This window comes from Bombus pascuorum, chromosome 1 (assembly GCF_905332965.1).
Source record: "Bombus pascuorum chromosome 1, iyBomPasc1.1, whole genome shotgun sequence".
Classification (NCBI taxonomy): domain Eukaryota; kingdom Metazoa; phylum Arthropoda; class Insecta; order Hymenoptera; family Apidae; genus Bombus; species Bombus pascuorum.
Genome location: NC_083488.1, coordinates 31,779,478 through 31,795,505, shown reverse-complemented (window position 1 = coordinate 31,795,505; position 16,028 = coordinate 31,779,478). Strand labels below are relative to the sequence as shown.

At 40.9% G+C, this 16,028-nt stretch overlaps 2 protein-coding genes across 5 annotated transcripts in view; both read right to left on the bottom strand.

Annotated features, from left to right (window-relative positions):
* Nucleotides 1-12,928, bottom strand: part of LOC132910477 (FH1/FH2 domain-containing protein 3) — a 248,971-nt gene extending 236,043 nt beyond the window's left edge. For both annotated transcript variants that reach the window (XM_060966223.1, XM_060966218.1), the window contains exon 1: nt 12,512-12,928. In XM_060966223.1, coding sequence (XP_060822206.1) covers nt 12,512-12,676 — 165 coding nt within the window. In that variant the 5' untranslated portion in view covers nt 12,677-12,928. The remainder of the gene's footprint in view (nt 1-12,511) is intronic.
* Nucleotides 12,929-12,974: 46 nt separating this feature from the next.
* The window catches only part of LOC132910434 (treacle protein-like), a 38,696-nt gene continuing 35,642 nt past the window's right edge, over nt 12,975-16,028 (bottom strand). Inside the window, exons 10-11 of one of the 3 annotated variants that reach the window (XM_060966130.1) lie at nt 15,758-15,873; nt 12,975-13,352 (exon numbers count right to left, since the gene is read on the bottom strand). In XM_060966130.1, the coding sequence (XP_060822113.1) occupies nt 13,172-13,352; nt 15,758-15,873 (297 nt within the window). In that variant the 3' untranslated portion in view covers nt 12,975-13,171. Of the gene's footprint in view, nt 13,353-15,405; nt 15,874-16,028 lie in introns of all 3 variants that reach the window. The other 2 variants (XR_009658777.1, XM_060966140.1) reach the window with 2 other exon arrangements.

Genomic DNA, 16,028 nt, shown 5'->3' with positions numbered 1-16,028 from the left:
CAGCGTGTATGTACACGAGGAGAAATGACATTCGTGGCGGAATACATCAGAGGTTTGTAGCAGTTGGTTGACTAAAGGTATACAAAAATCCACCGATTGATACTGTAATTAACCCATTTGCATCATGGCTCTAATTAAGAGAACTGACATCCGAATTCTTCATGGAGTTTATCGAAAATTTACTGTTCAAAACGATTCGTAGACAATGTTACTTCGCAAACATCGCATCTTACATTCTTTATAACAGAGGAAAAAAGTAAAAATTCTTTATTTAAAAACAAATTATTTAGAAATAAAGAAAGCAGTCGCAGCTCGCGTAATAATCCGCGCTTGGATGCAAATGGGTTAAGGCAATTAGGTAGACATATTAGGTCGTCCGAAAAGTTTCTTTCGTTTTGTAAAAAAATAATGGACGCGCAACATTTTCCGTTTTATATCATTTTATCGAATTACGTGTGATCCATTTTGTTCTATCAAAATAAAAATCACAACGTTCGACAAATTAGGTTTCGTGTTTGTATAAAGATGCATCGTTGCAAAAGACGAGTCTGTAAAAGAAAGACACTTCTCGGACAATTTAATACGACTGCAAAAGGTATTAGCACACGCTTTTATTTCCCGACGAATCGTTTTTTCATCTAGATTCTATGTACATTTCTTTTTCACAGTATCAAATTATTAGAGTCATACGAGAGTGCTCTATCCACTAACTATAAGTTTATAGAAATACCGATTGTTGAGCTAGTTACAGATTTTCAAGGGCTATTCTACAAACAGAACAACTTTCTAAATAGAAAATATTGCGATGATAACATTAAGATATTGTAGAGAAATTGTCAAGCACCGAAATTTCGAGGAAAGCCCCACATCACAGAGTGAAACGTAGTACGAAAATAGTTGTGAACGATGTCACAGGTGTCACGCGGCTGTACAGACCACACGAGTCCTGGTCCGGTAGAAATTTCGACTGTATTCTTAGAAACCAGAATAGAAAGAGTATTAATAACGATAACGATACGCTGGGAACGATTCCCATAGGATCATTGGCTAATGTTTATTTATAGCTAACTATATTATTACGAAAGCAGTAATATACAGTCCTGAAGAAATTTTTAATCAGTTGCATTTTAATTGCTACTTTTGTTACCATGATTTATGATAGTTATAAACTATAAGGCAACCGTTTCCACTTTATATTCGCAGTAAGAAAAGTAATTACGAAACTTGAGAATTAAAAATTCTGCGAGTTTCTCTAGTTATTTATCTACAGATTATGGTAATAAATTTTGAAAATATATTGAGTGAACTTTTTGAACAGCTACATGGAGTGTGGTATGATTTTCAATCGGTAAACTGTATCTAAAAAGAGCAAACAGTCATGACGTTACTATTCGTCAATTAATACAGTTGCCTGAAATTATTGAGTTCGCAACTTTCGATTTACGCAAAATGATAATTACAAGAAGTAAAAGCGAAAGTTCAGAAGTCACGAATATGTTAAAGATCTTTGCAGGTTCAAAATGTTAAAAGAATTTAAAATTGTAATAATATTATTTTAAATAAATTTAAAGTCTCGATCATTTGTCATACCATCGATGTAAAAATAGCATTTCTATAGAAGTATCCCACAACTTCGCAAACAAAGGAAAGAAATTCTAATTTCTGCAAGTTTCAAATTTTTCAAGCAACGTAACAAAGACCATCGTACAACAGTGCAGTTCGAAAATCGCAACGAAAACAAATCTCAGCCGTGAGTTACGCCGGCTGGCGTTCTAACTCGTATCATAAATATCCTCAAGTTAAATCAATTTGACCCGTGGAAACGCGTGGTGTCCAACCAAGTTTCGCCAATTTTCGAGAAATCGTTATTTACAATTTCGACGCAACAACCGGATTGAAACAACGTTCCGTGAGATTACTTTTCTTCGTTACACGAAAAACTTTTGGCGCGTCGTTTCTCCAACTTTTCGTTTGTTCTGTCAGTCAGCGAGATCCGGCTTTCCGTGGGCTGTTACTGGGAAACGCGAAAGAACGTAAAAACTGAGAAAAACTGGGAGAGGCGAGCCATGTGAAAAGTTATTTGCGTTCTTTGCGCACCTTCGTTCGACGATTTATGCGCCCAGTTTCACGTAGGCTGTTTAAAGCAAATGTATTGTCTTTCTATCGCGTTAAACCCATCTTTTTCCTTTTTTCTTAGTATTAGTATTTATTATTAGCGCGTGATAATTTTTAAACGTTTTAAAATTTGCAAAGTGCAGATTGATGCAATTTGTTGTTCGTAGTAACGAAGACAAAATTATTCAATTAATCGAACAATACGTATCATGATCAGATTAAATAATCAAAATTCTATTCTAACATTTAGAATGACAGAAATTATACATTTTTTCCGTCGGATATTTATTTATTTATGTAATAGTGTACGAAAATCTATTTGCAAATCTCTCGAGTATTCGCAAAGTTATTATGATCTAGCATAATACAAAAAAGGACTTGATTTTACGGTTCCCACAGGATTGATATCACCCAGTGAGAGGTATAGTGCAATATTGCACGAAATTATGTACAAAACTGAATCAAAGGCAGAATCGTTTCCTCAAAATTTTGTCGAAAAAATATTGAATTTGAAAATTCTTTGAATATACATAGACCATGTTTCGATTATGAAATCGAATGCTCTCAGGAGTCGATAAGCGACACGCGTAATCGTATCAAAATATTTCGTTGAATATTTTTCAAACATTGGAGGAAATAAAAATAAAATCGAAAATAATATAACGATATACTAACAATATCCGTATCCAACGATAATAATCATACAGTTGATGTTCACCTGTAACAAAAGAAAAATTCCAATTTTCCAATTTTTCAATACAGAAGTATCCCCTTTAATCCTCGTTTATGTAATTCTATCCCATTATTTCAATATTCCATCCCATTCAGCCCATTATTCTCTAGTTTCCGTTTTCCACTTATATTCTTTCTTGTCACCTTAAGAATCGTGATCAAGGCATTGTCAATATTGTACCAAAGAAAGTTTCTTTGTCGAGGTGCAAGTGATATTTCTTTTCATCGTCAGAGCGATTCCTTTTGTCCGTTAGATCGAGCGCGATGTTCTTGTAAAAAATATCAGCAGACGATGATGGAACGGTGACTGCGCGAACTTGATGTACAGAGCTCGATCGGTTCGCGCAGTAGGGACCGATTGTTCTGGAGAAAGTCGTTCGTAAACAACGCCTCGAACCGTTTTGCAACGTTTGTTTTAGCTTCTGCTTTTTTCACGTCACATTTTTATCAACTCGAGCGACTACAATCGCTCTTGTAACGATCGTACGATGCTAAGAATAAAAGAACGAAATATCGTAGATCGTCGACTGACTTCTGAAGAACTCTTCGTGTCTGCTTGTTCGTTCCGAATGGCTTCATTGTTTAGCACCGATTGAAGCAAGCCAGGTCCGAGGTAAAGACATTTAGGTCAAATTTTATAAATAGTATTATATGCACGTCTAGTCAATGCACGATGTACTGACATAAAATTCTGAGAGAAAATTGTATATTGTTATAGTTCCATCGAACCGTTTCTCGTTTGTAGTTTTAGTATACTATATAGATCGATAGAAACCCAACTTTCGTGAAATTTTGTGCACTACGAATTTTAATAATTTGTTTTCTTCCAAGTACACAGGTTGACCGAATCTCGTGGAAAAACATTTTTCCTGACGGATGTATTATTACTTTTTGTCGCGTATTAATTTCGTCGAAGCTATCCTCGTATTAAAGTGTCTCGATTTCAATTAGGAGAAATAATCTGGTGGATAAAATACGTCAGTCTTTCCAGTTTCACCGAGCCACCCTCCATCGAATGAGAGAGATCTCAGCGAACAATTAATCCCCTCAAAGTATCACGTTTAACCCGTGTTAAAAATCCATCAACTGAGCCTATTAATTCCATTGTCACACACAATCACTGCTCCGAATCAATTTTTATTACCCCGACTAGACTGCTTTCATCCATCCATTAACTGTAGGTGCCCACCCCAAGCATTCTCTCGCAACACGCAGCCGTTCGAAATAACTCGACGCCCAAAAGGAAGCCCTGCACCAAATCCCTCGTTAAACCATTCCAACTTAAATTTAGGTAATATCCAAAATCCCGCTTCACCATCCGTCGTTATTCGAATAAATTAGAACAAATATATTAGCGAGCCAATAAAATTCCATTTTCTGATCACCTAAAGCTACGTATCTACCGAGAAGATATTTGCACCATCACAAGAGTGATGCACGAACGTTTATGAACAATTGAAACAGTTAACACAGATGTATGATACGCACGAATACCAGTGCTTCTAAATTTTTACTAAAATTCGTCCATCACGTAGAACGTTCCTAAACGATTATAGATGCAAATGTGTGTTCTTCGCTAATACGTAGTTTAATACGTTTAATACGTAGCTAACACTAACAAACGATCGTCAAGTTTCCGTATAGTCGGCGCATACGTATTATAGTTCGACAATGTGGTTGCACTGTACGTAGACCAACGAGAGACAAAGCGAAAAAGGAAAGAAGAAAAAAAAAACTGGAGGATCCCCTGAGACGGACGGGTCCCAATGCGTCCATGGTGATTTACGTCTCTTTCTGGTATCGTTATTCGGTGGCACGACGGCACCAGTGCTGCACTTCGCAGTCCATTGCCGTGCGGCGCGATAAGCCGGTCGGCCATAAAACCGAAATTTCGCAGCCTCCCAAGTATAACGCCGCCATAAATCGCAATCGTAACTCTCCATTACCATTCAATAGGAATGCAGAGGGTAAAAATGGATTGCCTGAAACCGGTGTGCCGGTACTGATCTTCACGGGACGAGACGAGCATGCTCTATTTGCCACCAAATCGAGGCAGTCGAGGTTACTCGCTGTTGACGAGTTATGCGAGCCGCTAAGCGCTGGAATGCGTCACTCGCGATCTAATTGTAATATTACGTAACGCGGATACGCCTGTTGTCGTAGCGTGAAAAAGGCCGATCCTCGTGGATACGCAGCCTGCTCGAGGTTGAAGCACTTCAGTGACCGTGACTCGGGTGTTGAATCGCTGGTGATCGTGTGTAAGTACGTTGGAAAAGAGTCAACGCGGTTACGCGTCTAAGTTAATTTGGGTTTAGAATGTCGGGAACATTTCGAGTTACTAAGCTTAGACCTTACGTATTTTTTTAAGTGACAGAGATCGAGATTAGACTAAGATTGTTTACGGGATGATGTTTATGAAGATAGATAAATTGATTTCACCTACTATGAGATATTTTCTATTTTGTACGTATCACAAATTTCCAGAGACGTAACTGATTACGAATCGCTTAAATATTATATAATATTATAACGTATTTACGTATGTGGAATAGTACGAGCAGATAGAATTAATTTTAGTCTAATAGATTACTTAAAGTTTAATCTATGAATTTAGTAGGATTAATTAAAATCCGAGCACATATCTTATTGTTAGAGATCGAAAGATTATACGTGAAAATGTAATTTACTTTATTAACTACCCAAGGTCTTAAGCTTGTTAGAGTAAACTACCGTAATGAATTGAATTATATTGCAGCTACCAAGCAAGTGACTAACCGAGTGAACTTTCGGTATAAATATGCATTACTAACTGCCAAGTAATTACCTATATAAAGTATCTAAATATCTACGTACATAAATATATCAGCGCAGAATAACCATTATTCTATTCAGTGGATTGTGAGCGGTTCTTGTTTCAAGGATATCGCAGTGAAGGAACCGAGAAGTTTTACCTCATCAATCTACTAATATCTTTACTTCTAACTATAAAATTTTGATACTCGCTAAAATCATACTATCTGAAAACCCACAAAAATGAATATCTAAGTATCCAAGGAAACATTTATAGTCAATCACAAAAGTTTACATGTATTTCACGAATTTTTTTATAATCTGGCTCATCGAAAGAAAGTACAAAACACATTTTACGATAATGAAAGAATACTCCACGTCGAATCGCGATATGAATTCCTCGTTAAAAATCAATCAAAACATCTGTCACGCAGAGTCCATAAAAAGAAGAAAACTTATGCGTAATTTCAGTAAATAACGTTGGAATCGTTGCAAGCTACAGAATATAAAGCGTCTAACTCGCGAACGAACGATAAACTTTCTTCCACCGCGAATGGAACGAAATCGTGACGTAATTAACAAGGGGGACATCGAGTCTTCGTTGCAAGGATAATACGATACAGGAGACAAAGTGCATCGATCACGGTGAAAGCAAAATGATCGTTTGGCTTTCCACGTAGTTATCCTTTGCGTTCGATCGTAGATCAAGATGTTTATCGTTTCGCGTTAAAAATCGCGGCGAAGAACACGCGTAAATTCACCGACGCGTCTCGTTACATTTTCCGAGGAATAAATTCGAGAGAATGCGCACTATAAATTCTGGTTCCTGAGTACAGCTTTGCTCATAAATTCGGAGCACGGCACTGCTTTAGCATACGCGCGACAGAATGTGCGAGGGTAAAGAGGATTTTTATGAAAGAGAACGTCAAAGAATATAAAAGGCGGTTCGCAGCTCGTACGTGCACACTGTTGCACCGACTCTTCCTAAGGATGTCAGTTTACCAAATATTTATGCGTGGCCACCGTTCTACACTGTAGAAAATAACCATCTTCCTTTTAATAAGCGAAAAAGCGGAGCCCGTTCAATATACGTCGTTTATGGGCACGGATTTCTCATCGTGAAATAACGCAATAACTTACGAACGAAATGATACAAAATATTTACATTACGTTATTTATATTACATTCGTAATAATCTTTGAAACGAATTAAAATTAAAATATGAAGAATGCGAAACAGATGTCAAAGTAATCGATATATTTAGACAATATCTATGCCATAAATTAACAGAAAACAAAACTTATCCTTTCCGCCCCAACACAAACTGGTTGGAAAGAAGTTCTTCTGTTCGAATCGCGGATTTTTTAGCCGCGGCTGAACCGGTCCGCTTTAAACGCATCGTGAAGCTGCGTCAAGGATGCCTTTGGAAAGGGCGAGGCCGAATTTAACCGCAGCAAAGGACAGGTAAAAGAGTTACACGGAAAGAACCCAGCAACGTTCGCGAGATAACCGGTACACCAGCACACGGTACCTATAGGTATATAATGCTCAGACCATAAACGTACTTTTTATTCCTTTGCCGTGAGGGTAACGCTTCTCGGTCCCGTTATGTCGGCGAACTGCCGAAGGAGGGCCCAAAGAGTACCGACCAGCATCTTTCGGAACACTCGAATCTTTCAGAAGCACCAGGCTACGTCCGAAACAGCTTTAAAATTAACCGCATCGTAATTTCTTCACGATCGAATCCGCTTCGACGTGTAGGGAGAAAAAGGTGAGGAAGAGAAAAGGTTTCGTGGAAATAAAGAAGCAGCGTCTAGATTGCGAGAACATCGATAGTTTTTTGCTCGATCATTGCTCGTAAACAATAATGTAAAATTTAGAAAGTGTTCGATGATTACTCTATGCTTCAGATTCTACGAGTAATTCTGTAACATTAATGACCTTTTTATTAATCCTACGACGCTAATAAAATTGTTGCATTAGAATTCAGAAGAAATGTATTTAATGGTATTTGCTGAAGAACGTAAATGTCTATCGTCGTTTTAATATAAAGTCATACATAGTATTACGCAAGAGTTGTAACAGATTCTTCGGTAGCAGTAGCAGAAAATTATGATCAAGACTGAAATTACAGCCAATCTCTGCATCAATTAATCGCGCATAGGCTTCTAGCTAACCAAAGTAATAATACGGCGTATACATCTTATGAAATACAAGTGAAATAGCTATCGCGAAAGACCGCGTTTCCAAAATTCATCTCTAAAATATTTCTTAACTATTTCTTTTCACGCACATGTATATATATATATATATATTGGATTTATTATATTGGAAAACGAACCACTCACAATCGTGACAGAAAATCGCTTCGAGACCATAAAAAGTCATGACCAACGGCAAAAAGCACGCTGTTGAGAAGTGCTAAATATGATCGGTGAAAGTTCATGCAAGTTAATCCGGAGGACGTCAAGCTGGAAGAGTGGCGTTTTCGAGTCGGATACGAACGTAGCCCGAGACAGGTCGTGGCTGGCCCGTTGAATGCGGAAGGAATAGCGCGCGACCGACCGACCGGTCCCTCCGTTGGCAGCCGCGTGTTGTTCAACATTGCGACACGACGACGCAATTGGGTCAAAGTGGTGCAGTCACGAAGGTGGCCGACCGAGGTTTCAGCGATACTGCAGTAATCGTGCATTTAACCGTGCACCGGGACCTCTATGAGAATAGTTGCGGCTGAAGGGCTGTTTCAGAAACGGTGCCACGAACAAAGGAACCACGTGCACGCTTGCTGCGCTTCTGCGCTCGTGTCGCCTGACCTCTCTCTACTCTGGATACCCTTCCCTTTTTCTCCTTTATTCTATCTCTCTTTGTCCGTCCATTTCCCCCTCTCGTTTTCTCTCATTGTTCGCCCATTCTCCGCTCCAGCACCGTCCATAGTGTCTATATCTTCGTCTATTGTTCGTTCACCGGCTGTTTGTCCCTGATTCTAGCTACACCAGATGGACACGCGTGCACGTACGTGTCCCACCGGACAGTTTACAGAAAGCACGCGTGCACGATTAGGTGAATGAAGCGCGTCAGCGTGTCAAAGCAAGCACCGCAAAGGTGTCACGACGACAAAGCTATCTGGACATGATCGTAAAACCGCTTTCGCGACCGCGACGCAGCCGACCGACCTGGACCTCTCACGAGCTCAGTTCCAGCGCTGGCTGTCAAAATGATAGGCGACACCGTGTAACGGACCAGCGCCCAACGAGTTCTACGTACGATGACAATGAGCTGTCTCGGAAACCTTGGAAATCTAGAGTCTCCGAGAAACTGGATTATCAACTGTTTCAACACGTTCTTGGGACGTTAACTAGAGAAAGATTTGTTTCCTAACTAGAAAATAACTTTGAATTCGGTAATTGAAGAAGGGCTGAAAATTGCCAGACCGATCGAAGAAGAGTAATAGAATATCGGAGTTTTATCCGTTCGAAACGTTTGTAGATGCTTAATAGGAACAAATCTTATCTGTAGAGGGAGGAAGAAAACGCTTGCGAGATGATAAATTGGAGTGGAAACCTGTTTATACTTAATGACCCACTCTTGGAATATTGCGCGAGCGAAATAATCGAAGGTTCTGGTATCTTTTATTCTCCGTCCATGAGTTACATTTGTGCCGTATGCAAAGACAGTATATAGCGCGATCTATGAATGTTTCGAGACATTCTAATACAGGTATGTTCGAATCATAGTAAATACTTACGAACAGATCTGTCGCTCCTAGGTTGCGACCTTTGGAAAAATGTAAAAATGTTGACGTATTGACTTTTCTTATTTTCTCTCATAACTTTCGTCCTTTCCCTGTAGACCTTCCCCATTTTAATCCTATTTTCGCTGTCACGCGTATCTTACAACCGATCTCTTTCAGAAACGATACCATTGTCCTTCTTCATTTCGTTGTTGCCTTTCAGTTTTAAAGCCTTCGCATTCTTCCTTTATTCTTTCGATCCAAGTACCAAGTCTTCTTTTAAGTGCTTCTCTCTTCTAACTTCTTCTTTTAAATTCTATCGCAATAATCTGGAAGGCGTACTGTCTACTACTCTTTATCCTTGTTGTCTCTCTATTCCTCTTTCTTTCTTGCTTATTAATTTACGCTTTCTGTATAATAATTCTTACTTAGACGAATTTAAAATTCTCTCCGCATACCGTGGCAAAAATTATGCAACATCAATCGTGCGGCATCGTTCGTTACACATTCAGCGTGCCTACACCGGTATTAATTACCGTGCAGTACGCGGTGAGCGAACAGTAACAATCACCGAAAGATAAGCCGGTGGCGAATGCACGAAGCCGCAGCTATCCGCGAGATCGCGGCTACATGTATCTATGTATGTATGTATGTGCATATATGCTGTTCGGGTTTACGCAAAGCACGCTCGCGCGATCCAATGAATGAAACACGTAAACGTGCCAGGTCGCGGAGCCACGAACGCCACGCAGCTATACGCAATCGGATTCTCTTGGTGCGTGAGAGAAAGAGAGAGAGAGAGAGAGAGAGAGAAACAGCAGCAACTGAGGGAACGACAACCGGAGAAGATCCCACAAGATCCCCTGGCCATTAATGAATATAGTTACGCGCGCGAAATTTATGATCTCCCCCTCTCCCTCTCTCATCCCTCTTTACTGTCGTAATACGCCAAGCATATATTTCTCCATTGGCTAGGTGCTTAATAACGTCGATTTATAATAGTTAGCCGACCAGACGACTTTGAGAAGCGTGCAACCGCTGCCTCGATATCGCGCGACGAACATCTAATAATAAATTTTGAAGAATTACTCGGCCCAAGGTGAAGTTCGGCAAACGCCACGAGGATCGTTCGCCTCGCATCCGGCCACACTTTCCGTCCATTTTTCCCTCGACGATATAATTTATCGCATCGACCCTCCTCCGTTCCACTGATTCAATGTAATATCAGCAGTCGTCTTAAATCGTCGGGGAGCCACATCGTGATACCAAGAGACGTGGTTTCGAAGAAAGTTTCACGATCGGTAGTTTGGTTAATGGTACTCTGATTGGGAATTAATCTAATCGGTGCTCCGGGCATCGGAGAGTAGAGATACTCCGAAAGTGATTTCACCACAAGTTTCCGAACAGTTCATAATATTGCGCGGATGTAATGTATTTGTTACGTTCTTTTGGGATTTAAGATTCTTTCAGAAAATGGTTAGATGAAATTACGAACGTACAATCTGATATCTATGTCTCAAGAAAACTTGTTTCAAGTTTAACCGAAGGAAATTTCCATATCTTATGCGCACTCTTGTTATACTCGTATGATCTTTACCATGCTCCTTAGTTAAAACGTCCTATCTACTATTTCGAACTATACCGTTGCATTCCATCGATAGAACAAAAATTCATTTTTGATTCATTAACATTGATCATTTATATACTGGTGCTATTTGTAATTTTTCTAATCGTCAAGTGTAAATTTGCATACCTCGATGCAGTGACCGTTACATTCTATCTCAGAAATTCAGAGTGCAAAGAGACAACATTACTATGGAACGGCCTGATAGAGCTAGAGTTATCGGTAAGTACTTCCTGGCGAACTTCAATGAAAAAATTCATTCGACTATTCCTGCACGGTGCTACCGTGGTGCGGTAACTCGTGCTATTCGAAATTTTTGAAGCATACATTACGCCGACTGGTATCAGGGCGGATTTCATAAATATTAATATCAAGAAAAGAAAATTCATCCCTCTCCGGCGCGATTTTGTCCGGGGATATAAATATATTTCCGTGTACGTATTACACGTCGAGGCAGACGTTAAGGGAGGGTTGAGTAAAAAGGAAACCTGTCCCTGGCGGGAAATTTCTGCGATCTCGAGAATCCTTGATACTGGCAGCAAGTGGCAGCATTAAACGAGAATCCTGTCTGACGATGAGAATAATTTCTGTCCCCCCGGCCCTCAAAGAGGTTCCGTTACAGATGGATCTCCTCGCATTACCATACCAGCAGCCGTGCCATATTTTTCCGTTATCGTAAAACATTTGTTTAAACACCTACCGTGGCATTCTTCCCATAGCTATTCATCTACGTCGTTTATCGAGGCGAACGTAAGCGATAGATGACGAACATGCTCGACGATTTCTTTGTAAGACGCTTTAATAGCTGTGAATGGACTTTATCAAAAGCTTGCGTTCGTGGTCATTTTATACCACAGTAATTTAACACTTATACGTAGTGATAATGTATTCTCAGTAAGCTATTTGTCGTTTAACAGAATGTTTATGTTTGGAACAGACAACGTTGTCGTTTTACAGTTCGACAAAAGAGAATCGAATAATTAATTAATTTTATTATGTTGCATCTTTTAAAATATCAAATATGTTATCAAGTGACAGCGTCGTTCGAACCAAGAACTCTGCATATAATATATCGAACGTAATACCAATCCTTATGGAATCATCGGAATTTGAACAACGCTTTTGATAAATTTCCACAGCAGTGGCACTCGAATCCGGATCTGCCATCTTTCGTTCTTACCGACCTACGCAGGTCGTTGAATTCCCCTCGCTTAAGTCTAACATCTAACGCAAGCATAGTCGTGTAAGGGACTTCGAACCATTAAACTAAAAGAGGGGGAAAAAAGAGTGAAAAAGAAAAGACAGAAAAAAGGGCAAATGAAAAGTGTTGGTTTTTAAGCAATCAAGTACATCGTTAGCGGCGCGCAAAAAATCCTATGAATTATACTTTCGCGATAGATACCGCATGGCGGCGCCGCGGGCCGCTCGATGGAGCATTAATTCGCCCTCGCTCTCGATCTCTCGATAAACGATGAATTAAGAGGAACGCTGTCGTTGCGGAGCGAGAAAGATGAACTCACCCTATGAGGCGCCCGTAGAAGTCGATGCACCGCTGCGAGCTGGTTAATTAGTGGCAAGGTCGCGCTGAAGGTGTGCACAGGCGGCCTAGGTGGCTCCGGATAGGAGCTCGCATAGGCAAACGGATCGACGTCATTCAAATACTGCACTCGGCACGTCAGAGACATCTCGCGGGCCCTCTGTATCTTGACCGTAACGGCCGATTGTTGTCCGATAGGGTCTTTTTTTCCACGATCCAAAGAAGGCAACACACAGGCTTGTTTCGCGTCGCGAGAGTCCTTTTCCTTCCTTCTCACTCGCACTCTATACGCGCCTTTTCTTTCTCTTTCCTTCTGTCTCTGTTTTACCGGACCGCACGACCGCTTTACGCGAACGCACGAACCAGTTCGTCGTACCGCCGATTTATTTTCATTCGAGTCGCCGGCTACAACCAACCGAGAAAACGAACCTTGCTCTCGTTCCTTCTTTCTCTAACGCGCTGTCTCCACCGTTCACGCCAGCCCTCTGTTCCTTTTTCCCCGTGTCTCTTTCTTCCTCCTCACGTTCCATTCGCGTCTACCGGCTCGACGACGAAACAGAGGCTCACGTGAATACCTTGATCGCGGTGAACCGATATTCTCTTTCTCTACTCCGACCACTTCTCATCCGTTCGTGAGTTTGTTTTATGAGAACAGGAGAGAGAAAGAGAGAAAAAGAGAGGCACACCGCGAGCCACCGTGGAAAGCTGCCGATTTATTTTTGTCTGAGCGACGATGGAGATTCGTGACGGAGGAAAAAGTGCCGCTATTTTGTCTCTGCAGCTTTTCGCGCTCTTCCATCGATCGATCGGTTTGAAGTGTGTATCTGGAAATTGCGTTTTTAATGGTAACGTGAATATCATTGACACTGCGATGGAAATATCAACAAGGAAAATATAAATTGTTTTATATCTTCCTTCCTTTATTTTTTTTTTTTTTTTTTTTTTTTTTTGGTTACATAGTTTCTTAAAGTTCCTTTGTAAAAATACATATTCAAGACCGTGTTATGAAATAATAAAAAATAAACTCAACAAATCGTATTCGACGTTTACGGTTCGTACGTGCAAAAGTGACAATGTAGTAACTGTAACAACCTTTGACTCCGGTGACCAGGTGAATAAGAAACCGCCGCTGTTTTCAAACGGTCGATGACCTTTAGATTTTCCTTTCACTCGTCTGTCGGCTTGTCGGCCGAAAGTGGAATGATCGGAAGAGGTAATTTTCAGTTACCTTCAAGGTTACGAACGCTCTGACATACCGTGCGTTCTTCAACCTTACTTTACGACGCGATGAACCAAATTATCCCATAAAATTCCGATATCCATCAAAATTAATAAATCGTACGCATTTTCTTCGCTATAACAGAGAACAGTGTTGACAAACAAAAACTACGAAAATATTTACGAAACACACTAATTCCTCCGGATTTTCTATATACATAATTCAAAACATCTACGCATACGAACATATAAGATTCGTCGCGTCGTACCTATCTCGCGCGCGAGAAGTATTATACAAAAACATCGATCTTCCACGCTCCGCGCATGACGCGAAATTTCTACACGGTGTCCAGTGAATCGCAATACCGTGCCCGCCGATTCGTTCGTGTCACGAAAATGGATCAAACGACATCGATTCTCACGTTTTCGTCTTTACGTTTCACACCGATATTCGATTCGAGGAAGAATCGCGAGAAAATCGACGTTCGTACGGAACGAATTTACGAAGTGTCAATTATCCACGCATGCCAACCAGTCTTGTCATCCTCTCTTATTCGCATTGTTCTTACCCGTTGCATGGGCTAGCTCTTCTGCGAACCGGCTCGATGGTGCTCACAGGACAGAAAAAAGGAGAGAGATGGAGAATAAAGAGAGAGAAATACCGAATAAGCGAGAAAGAAAGATAGTAGTTAGGGAAAGAGAGAGACGGAGGACGAGAGGGGGGAAGAGAAAGAGAGAAAGAAAATGGCGAGAAGGGAGAAGAGAAACGCGGGGGAGGAAGATAGAAGGGAAAACGAGTCTGCGCCATGCCACGAATGTAATCGTGCCTGTAGTCGACGAAAGATTCACGATCAAGATGCGATCGTAACGTAAGATCGTGCTTAAGAGGATTTCCAAACTCGTCTGCATCAACAAATCCACGATGGACCGATGTTTTCGCGCGGACCCGGCGACAAACTCGACCGTTCCACGGCCGGTGCCAACTTTTCGGTATGCTCGCCGGTATGCCGCTATCAAAGGAATTTCACCGACCCGGCGTTGCTTTCTCTGTCTATTTTATATGCGAGTCGACTTTTCGTTAGAAATACAAATTCTCTTTTGACAGGATTCCTGGAACGACCGTGGAACTCGGACTGTTTCCAGAAAGCATTCGAAACGGTAAACAGTTTGAGCTTGATTCGACTACTTTCATAATAATGCGAGAAAAAATTGAGCGCTATAGATTTATAACGTACAAACGTGAAACTTAAAACGGTCGGTAAACTTATACAATATGATCGTTAAAACGAATCATGCGAAAATCCCCGAAAATCGTATCAAAAAATTTATACGTTTCTTGCGTTTACGAACTACGATAATTAACTGACAATCGTACACGTTAGATCCAGTCAAAAAAATCGAGAGAACTTCGTAAACCGGACCTGTGGTTAAAGGCTGTGTAACTAACCTAACCTCCAAAATAAATAACACGCCCCAGAAGCAGCGGCAACCCATCCAAACTAGTCGAGACATTCCAGAGAAGTATCGATTGGAGTGCCCTTGTGACTCACGAAGAAGTTTCATTTATGCTATCATCGTATGGTATTCGTAATAAATTGACAGCTCCTTCAATGTCACTTTCAAACGTACGTCGAATTGATAGAATAAATTTCACGTTACCTGTGGCACTGACTGGTCAGTTATCGAACGACATCGCTCGATCGTAACGGCCAGCCGTTGATGTTCGATTTTTGGAGCAGTGTCTGGACCAGAAGCCGGGAGGAGAACAACGATATATACAGTAAACGAACTGTCGAACCGGAGTCTGCGCGACAAAAACTCAGAGTGAGCGCGAACGACACGCGCGCTTCCCGCGCACGGAAACGCGCGTCACCTTGATCCGTGATCGCGTACGACACTCGTCAAAATACACACATTAATCGACGATACGCGAACGAAAATAACGCGGAATCATAAAACTGGATAAGAAAGAAAATGAGAGAAAAAATACACAATCAACAATGTATCTTACCTCGCGAGCGGCCGCCGCGACACTGAACGCCACGGACACCTGTCGCCACTAAGGCGACAGTGGCGCCGCCGTGCGGTCAACCCCCTCCCTATTCCGTCCCGGCTACAAAGGACACCCTGGAACGATGCCGTAAGACAATATTTGCTGTCTTTATTACCAAAATTGCTGTTTACCGCTGTTGCATAAATGAAATTATGTACCTATAACGATTTGGTGTGATAATTTCACTTAATCTCCTGTTATGAATTGTGCAAATATCGATTAGCCAGGA